This window comes from Microcebus murinus, chromosome 10, assembly GCF_040939455.1.
Source record: "Microcebus murinus isolate Inina chromosome 10, M.murinus_Inina_mat1.0, whole genome shotgun sequence".
NCBI classification, from domain to species: Eukaryota; Metazoa; Chordata; class Mammalia; order Primates; family Cheirogaleidae; genus Microcebus; species Microcebus murinus.
Genome location: NC_134113.1, coordinates 39839700 through 39860340, shown reverse-complemented (window position 1 = coordinate 39860340; position 20641 = coordinate 39839700). Strand labels below are relative to the sequence as shown.

Here is a 20641-nt window from a genome sequence, read left to right as displayed (position 1 = left end):
GCGGACTATGAGTGCTGGCTGTGGGCAAGGTCTTGAGGCCGGTGAGCGCCATACCAAAGTGGTTAATAGATTGGAGTTTTAATTCTAATTTGCTAAAAAAATTGAGCAAAAGGAGGGAAAGCAAAAAGGTAGAAGAGAAAAAATAGTCATAGTTTATTACATGGTTTGGCTAGCAATAGTATTTATACATAGTTATAATAATGTAACCATCAAATATTTATATAACTGTAATTATCATAGATCTCTTGAGAGAAAGGAATAGGAAAGGTGCATATTTGTGATGGGTCAGGGAAAGAGAGAAATTCTCATTTTTCATACTGAAGAGTCTCTGAAAATAATGCCAGACTGAAAAATCAAGAAGTAGCAATTCAGTCATCTTAAAGATATGGAGGTAAATACCAAAATAATGAATTTTAAAAAAAGGTGAAAATAGTGGGAAGTTAGGTAAGAGGATTCCTTTAGCACATTGCTTTTTTTTTTTTTTTTTTTTTTTTTTTAAACACTCATCCCATTTAATTTCCTGTTACATGCTCTGAGGAAGCCAAGAACATCAGGCCCAGGCCAGCAATGCTCTGAGCTCAGGCCCCCTCTATGTGACAGATTCATGCACACACACCCACACATACATTGACCCAGGCAGAAGTACACATGCATGCACAAGTGGCTAGCACATTGCTTTTTCCCTCTAAATTTTGCAGGAATTATTTAACTCTATAAATGTATATGAATAACAAAATAAGAAATAATAAACTCGAGTTTATTAAAGTCAGATCTTTTTATTTTCTATTTTGAAATATGTAGGAATAAACAGGGTTTGTTATTCCCCCATGCATGAGAATAACCAAATTTTTCAGAGACTTAAATCACTTAACCTGTCCTTCGTACCTAGAAGATCAGAATAGGTTAAGATCTTTTAAGGTTTAAGGTTAAGATCTTGAAAGTCTGATTAAAACATCTTAAAAGGGGAAACTATAAAAACATAACATATGTCAATTAAAATATTTAGTGGCAATGATTTTAAAGTTAAAAAAGAGAAAGTTCCATGAATCATCCTTAATTGGGTTGTATTGTGTTGACTTCTTCTATTCTGTGTAAATTAGATTTTTTCCACGTAAATTTGGTTAGGAACTTATAAAATTTTACTGTCTGACCTTTTTCTTTTTATTCTATCAGGATGTAGATATGATGGATCAGAATGGAATGACGCCTTTAATGTGGGCAGCTTATAGAACACATAGGTATGTAACCGTTATGAAATGCTTATTCAGATCATTTTCAGCCAGTATACAACATGAAACAAGTGATGAGAAAATTCAGTTAATATTATACTTACTAATACTTACAATTTTTATTATGGCTATATACTATATAAAATAAATTACATTTTTTAATGTTTTGGTGTCTCCATGCTTACCTCTACCTCAGTTAATTGTAGTTTCCTTAATCTATTCCTCTTTCAACAATCTCCAAGACTAAACAAGATGTTATCTTCTTTTAAAAATTAATTAATTTTTTTAATGTGATTATGTGTTAGCAAGTTTAATGTATTAATTAGTAAATTGTCTTAAATAATTTTTGGAACAATCCAGATTTAAATTAAAACATTTTTTATTTTTATATTATATAGGTATTAATGACATCAGTTCCTAGATCAAAAATAGAAAATGTTAGGACCAAGTATTCTGTTCCTTGGAACTCTATTAATTTTATATGGTGTCACACATACTTAATATTTCATATTAGAATATTTCTCATTATTGATTATAAAATTGTTGAGTAGGTTAGAAGAGTTCCAAGTTGGAATTCAAATACAGCCACAATCAGTTTAGTATTTGTAATGATTTCTATAATTGAAATTAGGGTTGTTGTTGTTGTTTTTTTTTTTTTTTTCCTTTTCAGTGTGGATCCAACTAGATTGCTTTTAACATTCAATGTTTCAGTTAACCTTGGTGACAAGTATCACAAAAACACTGCCCTGCATTGGGCGGTACTAGCAGGGAATACCACAGTCATTAGTCTTCTTCTGGAAGCTGGAGCTAATGTTGATGCCCAGAATATCAAGGTAAAAATATACTATATTGATGATGATGTATGAAATGTGGCTGCTAATATGTGAATTCCTTAATGAAATAGGTTTTTCATAGGTTGTTGAAATTGAAAGAAACTTACAAGTTGGACCCTTTGCTTCCATGTATTAATTTGTTTTGAAAGATGAGGTCATTTATTTTCATCTTGTAGTACTGAAGTAATTTTGGGGCTTTAGTGGCCTTTTCATTAGTGAATTCTTACTGGTTTTTGGAAATTAAATTATAATCTGTATTTTATAGATGAAGAGGAATAGTTTTCTAGTTTCTTGAAAAAGATGACAGAGAATGCAAGTTTGTAGTTAAACCACATTATGCATAATTTTAGTTCTTTGACTTGGTCATCTTATCATCATATTTTTTTAAAGGTCAAGACTTTTAAATTTGATAAATACCTGTATGATGTTTATAGGAGAACTCCTCCCCCTCCAGTGGTGGGCCAATCTGTGAAAAGAATACAAAATTATCCAAGAACCAAGCACAGTTAACACTTAACACTCTTGAGTATTTAGAAATTTGTACACATTTTATGAATACATGTGAGAAAATTCTATTGGTAGTCTCAAATTTTGATTGAACAATAGACTCTTGTTCTATTGAACAATAGACTCATGTTTAAAGTGAAATGACTTTAAACATCATCTTTTAATAATGTACATTCGTAAATAACTGTGCCCATTGACAGATCTTCATTAATTCTGACTATAATTCATAGTATTTCCCGAGTCATGTTTTTTAAATTTCTAAGGGATATGTGCTAATTAAATATGAAGGAGGTCCAAGCCACATACTAATCTGAAATTGCCAATCAAAAAGTAGGTTATCTCCTGCTGGATCAGGGCATATTTATGTTCCAATGAGTAGTTCTTCATCAATTCAGTTGCTTAAGAGAAGGCTAAATTACTAAAATAAAATAGCTTAGACTAATTATATGCAGAATAATTTATTTAACATTATATTCAGTTTCTAGAAATGAGTAATTACAAATATTTTAATTAAAAGTAAATAATGTTGGAAGGTATCAGAAATTGATAAAATCATTTATTCTCTTTTTTAAAAAAATTTTCTATCTTCTTGTCCTTATCCAAAGTGATCAGAATGGTCCAGTGTCTGCCATTAAACACAGGGAAAGAGGGAAGTCAGCATACCATGGTGCCTGATGTGTGATGGACACTCAAGTTACTGACTGAATGAAAATTTGTGTAGTCTTGAGCTTTAGCTAAGCTAGTTTTCATTACTCTATCAGGATACCTCTCTACCACTTGAGAAATTATAAAGATAAATATTTTAAAATAAGATGCTCTGAAAAGTTCATGACACTGGGATTAGTAAATTAACTGATCCCAAGTCTAAAGGTTAAGGAGGAGTTTGACTAAACCTGATCACTATCCAAATAAGAAAAAATTAGTGAGATTAACTCATGTTTTATTGTCTGAATTGCTTTCAAGTGTTATTCTTCTTCCCTTTGCTTCCAGACAGCCATTTGTAAAGTGATCATGTACCAGGAATATATTTCAATATATTTCATTCAACAAATTCTTGTTCAGTGGGGGCAAGTCAGAATGTTCAAGACAGATAAGGTCCTTATTCTCTCAGAACTTACGTTTATTGAGGAAACAGGCAATGAGTAAATTTTTTAAAAAGGCAAATGTTGTAGAGTGACAGGGCTGGGAGTGCCCCGTCGGGTGAGAGTGATTTGGGAATGCTTCGAGGAGATAATTGCTTTGAGAATTATCTGATGCCAGAGGGTCAGTTATACAGTAATTGTGGGAAAAATCTTTGCATGTAGAGGAGCATGCAAGCACAGGGTTGTAATAAGCAGGAATAAGCTTGCCATGTTTGAGGTGCAGAAACAAGGACGGCTTGGCTAGAGTATAGTGAGCAAGGGAGTGAAGTCACTTGACAAAGACAGCTGCCAGATCATGCAATGTCATAAGGAGCTTTAATTGTATTCCCAGTCAGAGGAAGCAGTTGGAAGGATTTATATAGGCTGATTATATGATCTGCTTTTTGTTTTAAATATTTTAAATGAGTGCTTTGGTTGATGTATACAGAATGCATTGAAGAATTAAGAAAATGGAAAGGACAGAGTTCAGTTAGGCTGTTACAATAAATCAGGCAAGTGATAATGTTAGCTTAGCCTAGGATTGGAAGAATAGAGATGGAGAGAAATGAATGGAGTTGGTGGTGATATTTTAAAGTAGAAATGAAAAGGTAGATTAGATATGATGATGAAAGAAAACATCACTGATGGCTTTGTTTTGAGTGCCTGTCTTGTGATAGCATATGTTGAGGTTGTGAAGACTAAAGAAGAAATATTTTTTTTGGATGAAGATGATAAGAATCGGTTCTGTTTTGGTAATATTTAATTTGAAGTGGTGCCTATAGTTATGTGGACTATTAAGCTAATTAAGTAAACTTAAGTTGCTGCAAATTTTGAAAGGTCTTGTTCATAATGAATTATGACAATAGAATGGAACCTGCAAATCTAGATAGCTATAAAAAGTTACTTTTCTTCAAAGAATATGAAAAATTATACTTTGAGTTATACTAATATATAATTATTAGGTGATCCTGTATCTTCTAAAATAACTATTTTCTAAATAAGATTAAGGTTGAGTTTCTGAGAAATTTATCTTTATAGTAACTAGAGATTTACCCTTATAAATTAGTTATTTGAGTATCTGATATACTCAAATATTTTTATTTTAATATATTAAATATATATATTTTAATATACATACATTATATTTTAATATATTAAAAATGGTTCTTTTATCAAGTAAGATAGAACTTATTTTGAAGACAATTGATGTTAAATGATAGATAATTTAAAAATTGCTGTTGTGATCCTTAGAAGGATTAGGAATAGCCACATACCCTAGATTAGAGATTTTTACTGTGGGTCCCCCAATGGACTTTGGTTGGGAGAGGTAGGTCCATGGACCCCCAAAATTGCTAGAACAAAGTTACATCTATCAGTATTTTTCTGGGGAGCTTATTGGGCTTCCATCACGTATGACTCAAAAGAATTTAAGAACCACAGCCCCAGATAATACATAGACTAAACAAATCTTTTCTTGTTAAGTAACAGCATTAGGGAGGAAAAAAAGTGATTTGGGATACTAAGAATAAAAAACAAACAAAATTACGGTATATATAATGATCCCTTTTTGTGTCAATATCTCATTTGTGGATTAAAAAAAGATAATAATTTATCCCCTAGCGTATGTTTTTGGTTATACAGGTGAATTTGGATGGATTGAGTTTGGAAGGGACAATTAATCTCTGAGTGCTGCCCAAGCATTTATAATGTTTTCTTTCTAAAATTATCAAAGTACATAATCTTTAGCTTGCACAGAATATAAAATTACTGAGATTTGTTAATTACTATATTGAAAGAGCTCTTACAGGCTTTTCTGAAATGAGGCAAGAAACTGTTTTCAGAAAATAGTTGTTCATTACCTGTTAAATACCTCACATGGATGGTCTCCAGGAATGATTTTCCTTAGTTTTGACAAAGAAATTCAACCTTACTTAGGCAAAACTTTAAGTGATCTTCCTCCTGCCCCCAGCCATAATGTTTATCTCACCAAAACCCTAGAAGAATTTCTTTTATTACCAGTTACATAGTCTATAAATACTCCATGTAGATTTTTGCTGATGTTACTGTTTTTAGTATTATTTATTATTTTGGCTAAAACATGGAGTGATCAGAAGCCTGGTTTTAATATGCTTCCTTAAATTAATTGCTATTTATTTTACCAGCTGAATAAAAGAGCAATACAAAAATAGTCAGATGACTAGAGGAGTAGTTGAAAGAAAGATTTTTTTAAAGCTCCCTCAATCTTTTTGTCTAGGCAATCCTTAGGTGTCACATGGCCCTCTAGTGGAAGGGATGCTCAGCTGGACCGAGGCAACTGCAGGATATTCTCTGGGAGTTGTTACCCAAGGGATTGCTTTTATTCAGGTAATCTTTATAGTTTGGATTAATTAGCTGGTTCTGACAACTTAGGTGGTGGAATTTTGGAATAGATGAGGTGATATTTTAAAGTAAATATCTCTATTTGTGGAAGACTCACCTAGATTAGCCCATTCTTATTAAATACCATTGATCTTTATATTAAAGAATTTATTGGGCTTTTTGTTTTTACTGTTGTTTTGTAATAGTTGTTGCTGTTGGTGGTAGTGGTGTATTTTATTTTGTTGTTTATTTTTAATTTTTAGGGTTTTTTGTAGATAAACTACTACAGACTTGATAAGTAATCATCCCCTCATAAGTAAGGTACCCTAAGGCTCCTTATTCCTCTATTCTTTTTCATTCAGTCTTTTGAGATAAAATGTCAATGTTTTTTATTTTTTAAAGGTAATTTTGAATGGTCATCTATACATTCTTGAAATTTTGGCAAACATTTTTAATTTCACTTTTCTATTTAAAGAAGTAGATAAATAGTGGAGGACATTAAATAGAATGGTAGTGTGTCTAGCTAATTTGCAAAAGGAGAAATAAGATTTTAAGCTAGTTAAGGCAAACAGAAGTATAGATCTAGAATTGGGAATGTTTATTTCTTTGTCCCTTAGTTCACTTAATACATTTTAGTCCTATTAAACTTCTTGACATTCTTTTTCTTGAGGTGAAAGGGAGTTTCAAGTTTATAACTGGAACGTCACTATTTTTTTTATCCCTTCTTTCATTCCTTTGGAAATTTCTGGATGGGTGAATGAATTTAATATATGTCAACAATGCCAATACAATATAGGAGAAGTAGAAGTTGACTTTTCTTTTTCTTCCCTGTTCCTTCCTGAAGACTCTTACCATTTCCGAAATAAAACTGAGAAATTTCTGGCAATTTGGCATCATGGCAAGATGTTTTATAGCAGTAACTATTACTAATGAAATCTTTCGAGAATTTGAAATACCTGGTAAACTTAGTGATAGCCTATGATCCAGCATGTACTAAAATACCTACTTTTTGATTTGCTTTCTTATATGTCGAAATGCAAGCAAAAATAGAATCTATAGAAAGAATAAGATGAGAAAACATATTTTTTTATTGTACTTTGAATGGGAAAGCATAGTAAGAAATATGTGATGATTTAGGTTCGGTTAGTCATCAACTTTACCCAACGTTAAAACAATGTTAAGGGATTAATAGTGCCATTGATTTATTTTTATGGAAGTTCTTTAAAAGTTAATGATTAAGACATTCTGCTTTTTCTTTTATTTTTAATGTGAATTTCTTCTACTTATATCATCAGGGTGAATCAGCGCTTGATTTGGCAAAGCAAAGAAAAAATGTGTGGATGATCAACCATTTACAAGAGGCAAGGCAAGCAAAAGGATATGACAATCCATCTTTCCTTAGGAAGTTAAAAGCTGATAAGGTAAACTCATGACTGAAGATTTTCAATATATTATCTTTTAAGTAGGCATGGTTAATTAGCATGAATATTTACAGCCTTTAATTTTGCCATTTCCCAGTATAATTTTTAAAATATTATTTCACCCAGAGTAAATGAAGGTAAATAGCAAAGTTTCTCAGGGATCTGCTTACTTGGTTGGTGACCTATTTGGGTTGTCTAATAATTAGGAAGGATGGGAATATATGAAATTATTTAAGTTTCCATAGGCTACTAATATAAATTGTTGTTCATTGGTTCAACTAGCTTTTTTTAATCAATAGGTTAAAAATAAATATTTTTCTAGTATATGTTCATTTGTTGGTATTAATAAACTGTGAAACATCTTAGTCCTAATACATATTCTTTTTAAAATCTAAAAGATTAATACAATCTGAAGAGAAACCAGAGTATACATATCCTTTTTAACTACTCATAACTCCAACTCTAATTAACTTGAGCTTTCTTCTCTTTTGTGATATGTTCTATAACATTTTTTAGAGAGAAAACTTACATTCTTGACTTCTCTGTAAAATACTCATTTTAGATCTTCATAGATCTTCAGTTTTAAACTATATAACCATTGACACAATTGCCTAATAATGATAATATGATTTTAAAATTTAGAACATTTTCCCAAAAGGGGGGTCTAGATTCTGGCAATTTGTTTATATACCTAAATAATTGACAAAATGTCTGCTAACTTGTCATTAACACAACTCGAGTGGCATTAAGTCTTGAGTACCATCTTATGTATGTCTTATTCAGGCTGTTCTAGTAGTAATACTAATTGTTTAGAATTAACGTTGATCTGTTATTGAGACAGAAAGACAAGTTTTTGGATAAAGAGAAGCAACTTGAAAGCAGTGCCTGATTTATTCATTGGTGTTCAGATTCCCTTAATGAGACGGAAAGTCCCCTGGTCCATTACTTAGACATCAGAAGAATTAGATTGATAGTTTATAAACTTGCCTATTTGTAACCCCATAGCTGAGTATAGTGAACAGTTTTTACATGTTGTGTTAACTCTTTTATTTAAATATTAGATATGATACAGAAAATGGTTTGTTTATTGTGATCTTGCTCTGTTCTCTAGGATTTAGAGCAGTTTTCCTCAACTGGGTAAAAAATAGCTGATGATAATTAGGCTAGTAATAAAAATATTTTGTGTTACTTTGGAAAATCCTATAACTTTTATGCTTTCATTTTGTTGAATGTAAATATTCTCATTTTTTAAATATATAATCAAATGAAAATGATTTGTAAATTCTAGGTACTGCATAGAATTGTAAATATGTAAAGTTACTTATAGCATTAATAAATCAGGTTTATGTGTTTGGTTTTTTTTTTTTTTTAGGAGACTTTTATACAAAGTTTAGTGCCATTTTAACATTTGTATATTATTGTCATCGGTTCACAAGTTGAGTTTCTTTTCTGTTTTACAGTAGCTTTAAATATACTAAGTCTGTTAAAAAAGGTTACTAGATAAAAATATATAATGACTGGGGACTCTGTGAGGTTAAGCAGCTCTAATTATATAGAGTGTTCATTTCTTTTTCCATGTCACATTAGAAAAATTTAAATCGAGCCAGGTGTATGTGGTGGTGTACATCTGTAGTCCTAGCTCCTCGGAAGGCAGAGACAGGAGGATCACTTGAGCCTAGGAGTTTGAGGCCATGACAAGCTATGATTGCACCACTGCCCTCAAACCTGGGTGACAGCATAAGACCCTTTCTCTAAAAAAAAAGGAAGAAGAAAGAAAAAAAGAAAAGAAAATTTTAAATCATGAACCATGAACATATGATTTGCTAGCTTACAAAATGTGTACTGTATTTAAAACTAAACAAGAAAATAATGACATGTAGGACTCAATAGTATTATATTTTTTAAAAAGTCATCTTTAAGGGGGGAAACATTTTGAATAGTGCTAGTAGACAGGGAGAGAATCTTGATTTTAGAAAACTATTTTAAGAGCTCCTAGATTTTTAAAGTTAAAAAATTTTAGACTGGGCGCAGTGGCTAACGCCTGTAATCCTAACACTCTGGGAGGCTGAGGTGGGCAGATTGCTTGAGGTCAGGAGTTCGAAACCAGCCTGAGCAAGAGTGAGACCCCGTCTCTACTATAAATAGAAATTAATTGGCCAATTAATATATAGAGAAAAAATTAGCCGGGCATGGTGGCGCATGCGTGTAGTCCCAGATACTCGGGAGGCTAAGGCAGTAGGATTGCTTGAGCCCAGGAGTTTGAGGTTGCTGTGAGCTAGGCTGACGCCACGGCACTCACTCTAGCCTGGGCAACAAAGCGAAACTCTGTCTCAAAAAAAAAAAAAAATTTAAACAGGCAGATTTTATAGTTAAATAATTCTTAACTGCTTCGTAATAAGTTGGAGAGAAATCTTTAAGTTAGTATTTCTCAATATTGTGAAAACCATGATTCCATTTATTAATGATGGAAATGTCACATATCCTTTTTAATTTTGTTTGTTGGTTATGTGAAAATAAATCTGGGAACATGGAGTAGATGTACTTTTCCCTGTTTTTTTTCCACTAAGAACTAAAAACCCTGGATGATATGTATACATTAATACAAAACTCTGAAAGATGGAGAGAAGACGGCAGAGTTGCTAGGGAACTCAGCATCTGAAGAATGACAGGGCAGTGAGTTCTCTGGGTTTTCTTTTTGGCTCATATATCCTAGACTAGGAGCTGACAAAGGTGGCAACTTAGAATTACAAACAGATGCAGACAAAAAAGACTCAAACAAAAGCCAAAGCACCACAGAAGAGGCAGCCTAGCGAGACACAAAACTTTTAGGAAATAAATGCTTTGCTATAGCCAAACACTACAGAAAAAAATATGACCCACCCTGACTCATAGCCACAAAAGCCCATTGGTGAGCCTAGGCTTCTGCCCTTGCCAGGTTATAATGAAGTGCCCCAACTTGTCTTCTGGGGTGGTATCAGAGAAGGCTGAATAGGGAGTTGGGACTTTCCGCCTCATTAGCTGTTAATGAGGTCCTAACCCCTTCCCCATTTTCCCATATCATTAGAGACCACATGGGAACAGTAATGAGGCACTCTTATCCCTCCCAGCCAAAGAAGTATTAGAAGAGATAAGAGAGCTAGAGGTCCCACCCTTGCCCAGCAATAAACAGGAGCCCCCTACTCAGATGTCAGTGGAGGCTAAATGGGGGATCCTAGACTTCTATCCAACCTGTCATCCTTCACCCACACCAAGGTGTATCAGAAGAATCCATCTAAAAGAGAAGGTTCAGATAAGATGCAGAGCCTCATAACGACTAAAATGTTCAGGTTTCAATTGAACATCACTTGTCATACCAAAACCCAAGAAGATTTGAGACAGAATGAAAAGAGAATCAATAGATACCAATGTCATGGTGACAAAGATATTAGAATTATTTGACAGAAAAGATTTTAAAGCAGCCATTGTAAAAAGGCTTCAATGACTAATTATGGACATGCTTGAAACAAATGAAAAACAGAGTCTAAGCAAAGAAATAGAAATACAGAACTAGAATATAAAGAAGAACCAAATGGAAATTTTGAAACTTACATTTACAAATTGAATTTAAAAGCTGAGCAAACCCCAAATAAACTCAAAGAAATCCTCACTGAACATATCATAATCAAACTTCTGGCCACTGAAGACCAAAAAAAAAAAAAAAAAAGAAAAGAAATTTTTGATCTTATAACCGGTAAGGGAGAAGCAATTCAAATGACAGCAGATTTCTTATCAGAAACCATACAGGCCAAAAGGAAGTGGCACACTTTTCAAGTGCTCAAAGAAAAGAACTGTCAACCCAGAACCCTATGTCCAGTGAAAATATCATTTAGGAATGAAGGAGAAATCAAAACATTCTCAAATCAAGGAAAACTAAGAGAATTTGTCACCAGTAAATATACCCTAAAAGAGAATAGCTAATCAAAAGTTCTCTAAACAGAAACGAAATGATAAAAGAAGGAATCTTGAAACATAAGAACCCAGTAAGCAAAATTATAGGTGAATATAATAGACTTTCCTTCATTTCTTGTGTCTTCTAAATTATGCTTGACAGTTGAAGCAAAAATTATAGTGTTATCTGATGTGGCTCTAAATGTATGTAGGGAACATATTTAAGACAATTATAAGTAGGGCAAGATAGAAGGACATAAATGGAGGTAAGTTTCCCCTACTTCACTTAAAACAAAGAGAACAGAAAATAAAAAATAAAATTGCATACTTAAACCATAACATCAATTATTACATTAAATATAAATGGTTTAAATACACCACTTAAAAGACAGATGTTGGCAGTGTGGTGTGGATTATACTGTATTTCCCAACTATGCTGTCTATAAGAAACACACTTCACATGTAATGATATAGGCAAGTTGAAAGTAACAAAATGGGAAACAGTATCAAAACTAGGCAAAGACAATACCAAAAAAGAAAACTATAGATCAATACTCCTCATGGATATAGACTCAAAAATCCTTAACAAAATATTAACAAATAGAATTCAGCAATACAGTAGTTTCCCCTCATCTGTGGGTGATATGTTTCAAGATTTTTAGTGGATGCCTGAAACTGTGGTTAGTACCAAACACTATATATACTATTTTATCCTATACATACATACCTGTGATGAAGTTTAATTTTTAAATTAAGCATAGTAAGAGATTAACAACAATAATACAATAGAACAATTATAATGATATAATAAAAGTTATGTGAATGTGGTTGGTCTCTCATAATATTGTACTTATTCATCTATTTTTGGACCACGGTTAACCACCAGTAACTGAAACTGTAGAAAGTGAAACCACAGACACGAGGGAGGGGGACTACAGTACATAAAAAGTTTTATTCTATGACTAGGGTTTATTCAAGGATGCAAGCCCAGTTAAATATTTAAATATTGGTTAATGTAATCTGCCATATTAACAGATTAAAGAAGAAAAATCTCATGATTATACCAATCAGTATAGAAAAGTGTTTAATAGAGATCAATATTTATTCATGGTAAAAACTCTCAGAAAAATAGGAATAGAGGAGAGCTTCCTCATCTTTATAAAGGTTCTTTATAAAACTTAAAAATAATGGTTAGTTATAAGACTGAATGCTTTCCCCCTAGATCAGGAACAAGGATATTCCTCATTCTTGCTCTTATTCACCATAGTGATGGAAGTTTTACTAAGTATAATAAAGCAAGAAAAGGAAATTAAAAGGCATATAGCTCAGAAAGGGAAAAAATAAAAATGTCCCTGTTTGTAGTTGACATGATCATTACATAGAAAACTCCAAGGAATCTACAAAGAAAACTTCCTAGAACTAAGAAGTGAGTTCAGCAAGGTTGCGGGATATAAATGTGCAAAAAATCTATTTTAATTCTATATATTTGCTATAAACATGTGGACACTGAAATTAAGAATACATAATGAGTTAGAGTGTCTCAAAAAAATTGAAATGCTTAAGTAAATCTAACCAAAAATATAGTATACTTTTATATTGAAAACAAAAAGTGCTGATGAAAGAAATCAAAGATAATTTGAATAAGTGAAGAAGCATACTGTATTTATGAATTGGAAGACTCAACATGGTAAATATGTCAGTTATCTCCAAATTGATGTATAGATTTAATGTAATTCTTATCAAAATTCCAGCAGGAGATTTTGTATATATTAACCAAGATTATTATAAAATTTATGTGGAAAGGCAATGGACCTAGGAGATATAAAATAATTATGAAAAAATTACATAATTTCTAGACCTGTTATAAAGTAGCAGTAATTAAGACGTGATATTGCTAGAGGGATACTCATAAATCAGTGGAACAGAATAGAACCCAGAAAGAGAACCACACAGATGCCCACTGACTTTTGACAGAAATGCTGCAAGCAATTTAGTAGAAGAAAGGTAGCCTTTTCAACCAGTGGTTCTGGAGCATTTGGACATCCATAGGCAAAAAATAAACTTCTACTTATTTATTTATTTATTTATTTATTTATTTATTTATTTATTTATTTATTTATTTATTTTTTTTTTTTTGAGACAGAGTCTCGCTTTGTTGCCCAGGCTAGAGTGAGTGCCGTGGCGTCAGCCTAGCTCACAGCAACCTCAAACTCCTGGGCTCGAGTGATCCTTCTGCCTCAGCCTCCCGGGTAGCTGGGACTACAGGCATGCGCCACCATGCCCGGCTAATTTTATATATATATATCAGTTGGCCAATTAATTTCTTTCTATTTATAGTAGAGACAGGGTCTCGCTCTTGCTCAGGCTGGTTTCGAACTCCTGACCTTGAGCAATCCGCCCGCCTCGGCCTCCCAAGAGCTAGGATTACAGGCGTGAGCCACAGCGCCCGGCCTGCTTATTTAAACCTTATACCTTATATGAAAATTGACTCAAAATGATTAACAGACTTTAATGTAAGATGTAAGACTATAACACTTCAGAAAAAATCATCAGGATCTAGGGGTAGGCAATGAGTTATTAAACTTGCTATAAAAAGGAAAAATTGACAAACTGGACTTCATTAAAATTTAAAACTTTTGCTCTGTGAAAGACTCTGTTCTAGGAAGAACAGACAAGGTGTAGACTGGGAGACAATTATTTACAAACCATATATCCAACAAAAGACTAGTATCCAGAATATTTAAAGAACTCTTAAAACTCAACAGTGAAAAATCAAACAGTTCAGTTAGAAAATAGGCTAAAGACATGAAGTGATAATTTCACCAAACAAGGCATACAACTGGAAGATAAGCACATGAAAAGCTGTTCAACATCGTTAGTAGGGACATGCAAATTAAAACCATAGTGATTTACCTATCATAATGACTAAAATAAAAAGTTGTGACAACACCAAATGCTAATAAGGATGCACAAAAACTGGATTAGTCAGTCATTGCACAACCTGGAGAACAGTTTGGCAGTTTTTAAAAAAAATTCTAAACATGCTATTACCATTCAACCCAGAAATTGCCTTCTTAGACATTTATCCGAGAGTAATGAAAACTTATCTTAGCTCATAAACTTACACGCTAGTGTTTATAACAACTTTGTTTATAATAGTCCCAAACTGGAAACAATGTTGATGTCTTTCAGTGGATGAATGGTTAAACAAACTGAAGTACATCTATACCGTGGAATACTTCTCAACAATAAAAAGCGATAAACTAATAATAGATGCCATAAACCTGGAACAATCTCCAGAGAATTATGTTAAGTAGAAAAGCCAATTCCATGAGTTATATACTGTATGATTCCATTTATATAAAATTCTTGAAATTACAGAAATGGAAAACCCAGATTAGTGGTTGTTAAGGGTTGAGGGATTGGGAATAGGAAGAAAGTTGACTACATAAGGGTAATATGAAGAATCCTTTTAATAATGAAAATATTCTGTATCTTGACTCTATCGATGTCAGTATCCTAGTTGTGATATCATATTACTATTTTGCAAGATGTTACCATTGAAGGAATTTAGATGAAGGGTACTCTGGATCTGTGCATATTATTTATTACAGCGGTGTGAATCTGTAATTATTTCAAAATAAAAAGTTTAATTAAAAATAAGTTTACAAATGGTAGAATCTAGGTGGTGGATATGTAGGTATTCACTACTAAAATTCTTATAAATTTATTACATAGTTGAAATTTTCCATAATATAGGAGAAAATAGCTTTATCTTTATAGCAGTGTATCACCATTACATCTTTACAGTATCATCTTATGTATGTTAAATGACAGTATGAAAAAAATTTAAAAAATAAATCTGACCCAGAAATCCTACATATAGGTATCCAAGTGAAATTTATCTTTACAAAAGAACCTAAATGGAAATGATTATAATGGCTTTATTCATAATCACCAAAACCTGAAAACAACCTTAATTTGTTGGATAAACAAACTGGTACATCTATGCAATGGAATACTAAGCAGGAAACAAATTGCTGGTACATAAAACAGCATAGATGAATGTCAAATGCATTCTGTAAGTGAAAGAACTTAGATTTAAAAAGCTATATTTTTTATGATTCCATTTATATGGCATTCCTGCAAAGAAAAAGTTTTAAGGACAGAAATTTGATTAGTGGTTACCTGGAGCTGGAACTCTAAGGCATTGGGGAATTTGGGGGCTTGCAGAACTGTTCTATATCTTGATTTTGGTGCTAGTTAAATCACTGTATATGTTAGTCAAAATTTAGAGCACTATCCACAGGAAAGGGTAGATTTTACCTATATACACATTAAATATATTTTTAAATTTTTAATAATTTAAAGTTTTAAAAATGAAAAAGTGTGGCCAGTGCTGAGGGAGAACAAATATCCTGACTGAAAACAAGCCAAATTAAAGATAATTTTAGAAAATGCTTTTTCAAAGGATACTGTGTCTGCCTTTTCTCCCTCTAGTACCCTATACACTCTCTCCTCTGAGCTATAAATTTTCTCTATTGTTTTAATATAAAGTTCACAGATAGTAGAAAAAATTAGATTAGCTATTTTACTGTGGCATAAAATTAAACTCTGAAATTGATGTTTAATTATTAGTGTAAGTTAAAATTACACATTTAGTTTAGAAAATGAATTACAGTGACCAAGTTGGGAAAGACATGGCCATTTATATGAAAAAAATATTTATTTTACTGGAAACCAACAGTTAGAAAGGGGTGTTAAAAATGTATAATATAATCTTAGCCTTAAGAAAAATAAATGTTCAATGAAGAAAGCAATATTTATACTCTAAGCTTTATTGGACCTCAGCTGGAATATTTTACATAGTTTTGTCACCTAAAGTAACTCAAGAGAGACTTGATAGCTGCTTATAAGTTTGTGAAGGGCTGACTTTCTTTTACTGTTAAAAAAAAATTGTGATAGATGTTACAAGGAGGCATATAGATTTTACACTTACAAGTGTGAACTTTCTAACAACCAGACCAGTAGAGAAATGAAGTGGAAGTACCTCTGGAGTATTGAGCACTTTGTCTTGATACGTGTTCAGAAGTACATATCTTCACTCTATGGATTTTAGAAACCTGTAGATTGTTTGATTTTATTCTTTATCTCATTTTAAGATTTAAATTTACTGTTTATAATTTGAAATGTCTTCTCCAGACTAAGCATCCTCAGGTTTCCTTATCTGATATTGTTCTTACAACTTCAGCCGTTCTCATTGTCCTTGTCTCTTTAGTTATCAATCCTCCTGTTAAAATGGGCTGGTATTTGTCATGAACTGTTTTCTAGCCAGTCCACGTGTTAACAGGTAGTCTGCTGTCTTCTATATTTGCCCATAGAACCCACTCCTACAACTTCTATTCTCATTTTCCACAGTTTTAACAAAGATCTTTTAAATTGTTTAATGCCTGTCTCCAGCAGACAGACACCAGTACCTTGTATAGTACCTGCACATAGTAGGCAAATTTAAATAAATGAATTTTACCCCCTGTTGCATGCCTTCACAAAGATAACAGTGGTTCAGACTGAAGTTACTTGAAACTTGTGAAAGTTTTCTAATTGTTTGTTTCTGTACAGGAATTTCGGCAGAAAGTAATGCTAGGAACTCCTTTCCTAGTTATTTGGCTGGTTGGGTTTATAGCAGACCTAAATATTGATTCTTGGCTCATTAAAGGGCTAATGTATGGTGGCGTTTGGGCTACAGTACAATTTCTTTCAAAGTAAGTGTGTTGTTTTTAACTACATCTTTAACTGTATATGAAAAATATAATTTGTACCCTGCTGTATAAAATTAATGTTTCATATGTTTAGAATATTGCCTTTATGTAGTATGTTTGATCTTAATTTATTGTTTAAAGAATTTTGAGAAGTTCATATGTGAAATCCTTTAGATTTTTTAACGTTGTTATTAAAATGATTATAAAAGTTCTTTAATGACAAAAGTCTAGCATGTAAATTTTAAGACTAAAATACAGTTTTAGAAATATTTGAAGTATTTCAATAGAAGTAAACTTGAGTCTGTTGAACTCTGAATGGAATATACATATTGTTTGTTTCTAGGTATTTGTAATACTTAATCTCACCTTTCTATTGTAATGATATTTCTTTGGTCATAGGCAGTGAGGAAGGAAGATTTGATTTTAGTAGCAGGGTAAAGTCTAAGCATGATTATGAAGTGGGCTTAGTTGTTTGTGGTGTGTTTTTGTTTTTGTTTTGTTGAAACAGGGTCTCACTGTTTTTGGAGACAGGGTGTTTGTTTGCTTGTTTGTTTGTTTATTATTTTTTTGAGATGGGGGCTTAGTTTTAAAATTCTTTTCTTCATCTTTTTTCTTTAAACATTATGACCATTCATACCCTTTTCCTCTTGTCCTTAGGTCACATTGCCCTGAAGTTGCCCCAGTTAGCAAACCTAGGCACATGTCTACAATCGAGAACTTCCCATCTAATTTCCATTCTTTTAATAGTATTTTTTCCCTTAAATTTTTTAAAAGCATTCTGAAAATAATTTGCACAGAGATGAGAAATGACGAGTAATGTGCTAACTCTCAAGAATGGGCTTAATTCTAGTTAATCTCAATTGTTGTATTTCTAGGAGCTCTAAAAGACATTATCAACAGGAAGTCAGTAAGACTTCTTAGTATACATGGATAGTTGATTCTGTTTATGTTTAATAAAGTTTACTAGTGTTTATTTTTTCTGAATTTTATTATAAACACAAACCTTCAATTTTACTGAATTAGCCACTGCATTATATTTGAAAAGATGTGCCCCAACTTTATCTGGAGTATGTAGGTAAGGAGAAATAATGATGAAGCAGAGCAAACCTGAGGATTGTTTGTACTTATTTGTATTCAAATTATAACACATCTTTGGTGAATAATAGGCTGGATGATAGTTACTATATATACTAAAGTGAATTATTGACTTAAGAGAATAGGAGTACACTGAAATTCTGAAGTCAAAGTGTATATGAAGTATATTTTTAATTCTTGGAGAACTAAAAGGAACTTCAAAAACTTGCTGAATCATTCAGCTGTAAACTCATTTATTATTGATCACTGAAAAGTCTCAGTATTTAAGTATCTTGAACTCTTGAATCTGGTTAAATCAGTGCTTACTATACAGAATGTGTGTAATTTTCATTTAAATATTCATTTTTTACAATGACATATAGGGCTCATAATTTCTAAAACTTTTGTTTTGCAGATCCTTTTTTGATCATTCAATGCATAGTGCATTGCCCCTTGGGATATATTTGGCAACCAAATTCTGGATGTATGTGACATGGTTCTTCTGGTTTTGGAATGATATCCTTTGGTTATAAAGATTATACCTAAACAAATTTTGCTTGTTATTTAAGCAAACATTTAATAATAATTTGACATTAGGACTGAACTACTCATGATTTGCTGTGTTACAGTATTTCTAGAAAAATGAATGAACTCATATAAATGTTTCATTTAAAGGGTTGTTTTGAAAGCTGCTTTTAATAATGTAAATAAAGATAGCTACCACTTACTGATTGTTTAGAAAGCACTTTGTAAAGTACTCGTTTAATCCATATACCATAAATTAGTATTGTTATTTCCATTAGTATTAGTAATCCATATACCATACCATTAGTAATCCATATACCATAAATTAGTATTGTTATTTCTCATCCATATAGATGAGAAAATTAAGGCTTAAGGAGCCCAAGATCACTTAACTAGTCTCTGATAAGGGTGATATTGAAACATGTATTTGTCTAACTCTAAACATATCCTAACTGTAATTTTTAAATTTTAGTATCAAACTATTTTTTCTAAACATTTTCTTAATGTCATAACTTACTTTGTTGTAGTAGGTAAGAGTTCATATTCTCTTAAAAGTATTTCATCTCTTTTGCTTCTTGAAAAGCCTAGAATACTATATCTCCAAACATTTGCTGACTGTAGCAAATTATGAGTGTAGTATACTTTTTAAAAGTAATGTATTTGAAATTATGTGAACATGTGTGCATGTCAGAGAAATAAAGCCAATATCATTTTTTGATCTTTTCACACAGAAAAATTTCAATCAACAAGACAGACTGATTTATTATAATAAAGGCACATGTTCATGAATGTCTGATAATTAAATCTTTCAAAACATTACTATAAAAAGTATATAAGAAATGTTTTGAGTGGTATATAATTTTTGGTTACTTGTAACTGTCTATAAACAATTTTAGTTAGTACCTTGTTTCAGTTCACAGCCTTACATATTATAATATTTTTATTAAGTGGCCTTGTGTTTTAGTTGAAAAACAAAATGTGCTTATTTTTGATACTTGAAGCACAGAATAATAAATACATTTATAATTTTCAAATTTTTATTGCATTCAGTTATCTTCAGAAAGTATAGTACTTTTATTAATAAATATTTTCTTGGTGAAAGTATCAGTTCTTCCTCATGGAAGTTTTCACTAGTTAATTCTGGCCTTGTATTATACTTTGACATAAAAATTATTCCTCAAGGATATATTAAACATTAGAATTGCCATATTGGAACATTTAGTGAGTAAAAGAGATCTGCTTGTTTTCATTACCTCATCTATTTTAAATTTGTAAAAAGCACTGACCTTTGAAATGACTTTAGTATTCCAGACATATTTTCTAACTTTGTATTTCCTAAATTGGACATTAAAATTTGTGTTCAAGGGAAAAAACTAAGATTCACATCTCTAAATAATTTTAACCTGTTGTTGTACTCCTAATCCATGGGTAAATGCTGAAAAGCAGGATATTTAGTAAATTAGTAAATTATGAATAACTTAATAATGAAAACGTAATGCTAGAGAGTATTATATAGTATAATTTGAATTTTTTCCTTTTTTCCCCTTTATGTGGAGATAATATAAAATAGCTATGCAAGTTTCCAAAGCTGGGGAATTGTGAATATGAGAGTGAGATTTTGAAGGGAAGGCCAGAACAATCAAGTCTATTTAACTTGCCTTATTTGAAGAATTCTGCTTTTAAAATGGATTGGTATATATTTCATTTTTTAAATTCATTGACTAAATTGCATTTGTTAATTTAATTTTTCAAATAAAAATTATAGTATGAGAATACCAACCTTTATACTTACCTGTCTATAAAAGAGGGATGATGGTAGTACTGTCTCATAGAGTTCTTGAGAAGTGAACACCTGAGGACATATTTGATATGTAAAAAATGTTAAAT

At 31.8% G+C, this 20641-nt stretch overlaps 1 protein-coding gene across 2 annotated transcripts in view; it reads left to right on the top strand.

Moving 5' to 3' along the window:
* ZDHHC17 (zDHHC palmitoyltransferase 17) overlaps positions 1 to 20641 on the top strand; it is a 121873-nt gene that overhangs the window by 45437 nt on the left and 55795 nt on the right. For both annotated transcript variants that reach the window (XM_076007152.1, XM_076007153.1), the window contains exons 6-10: positions 1174 to 1238; positions 1900 to 2062; positions 7344 to 7469; positions 17016 to 17158; positions 18645 to 18747. In XM_076007152.1, coding sequence (XP_075863267.1) covers positions 1174 to 1238; positions 1900 to 2062; positions 7344 to 7469; positions 17016 to 17158; positions 18645 to 18747 — 600 coding nt within the window. The remainder of the gene's footprint in view (positions 1 to 1173; positions 1239 to 1899; positions 2063 to 7343; positions 7470 to 17015; positions 17159 to 18644; positions 18748 to 20641) is intronic.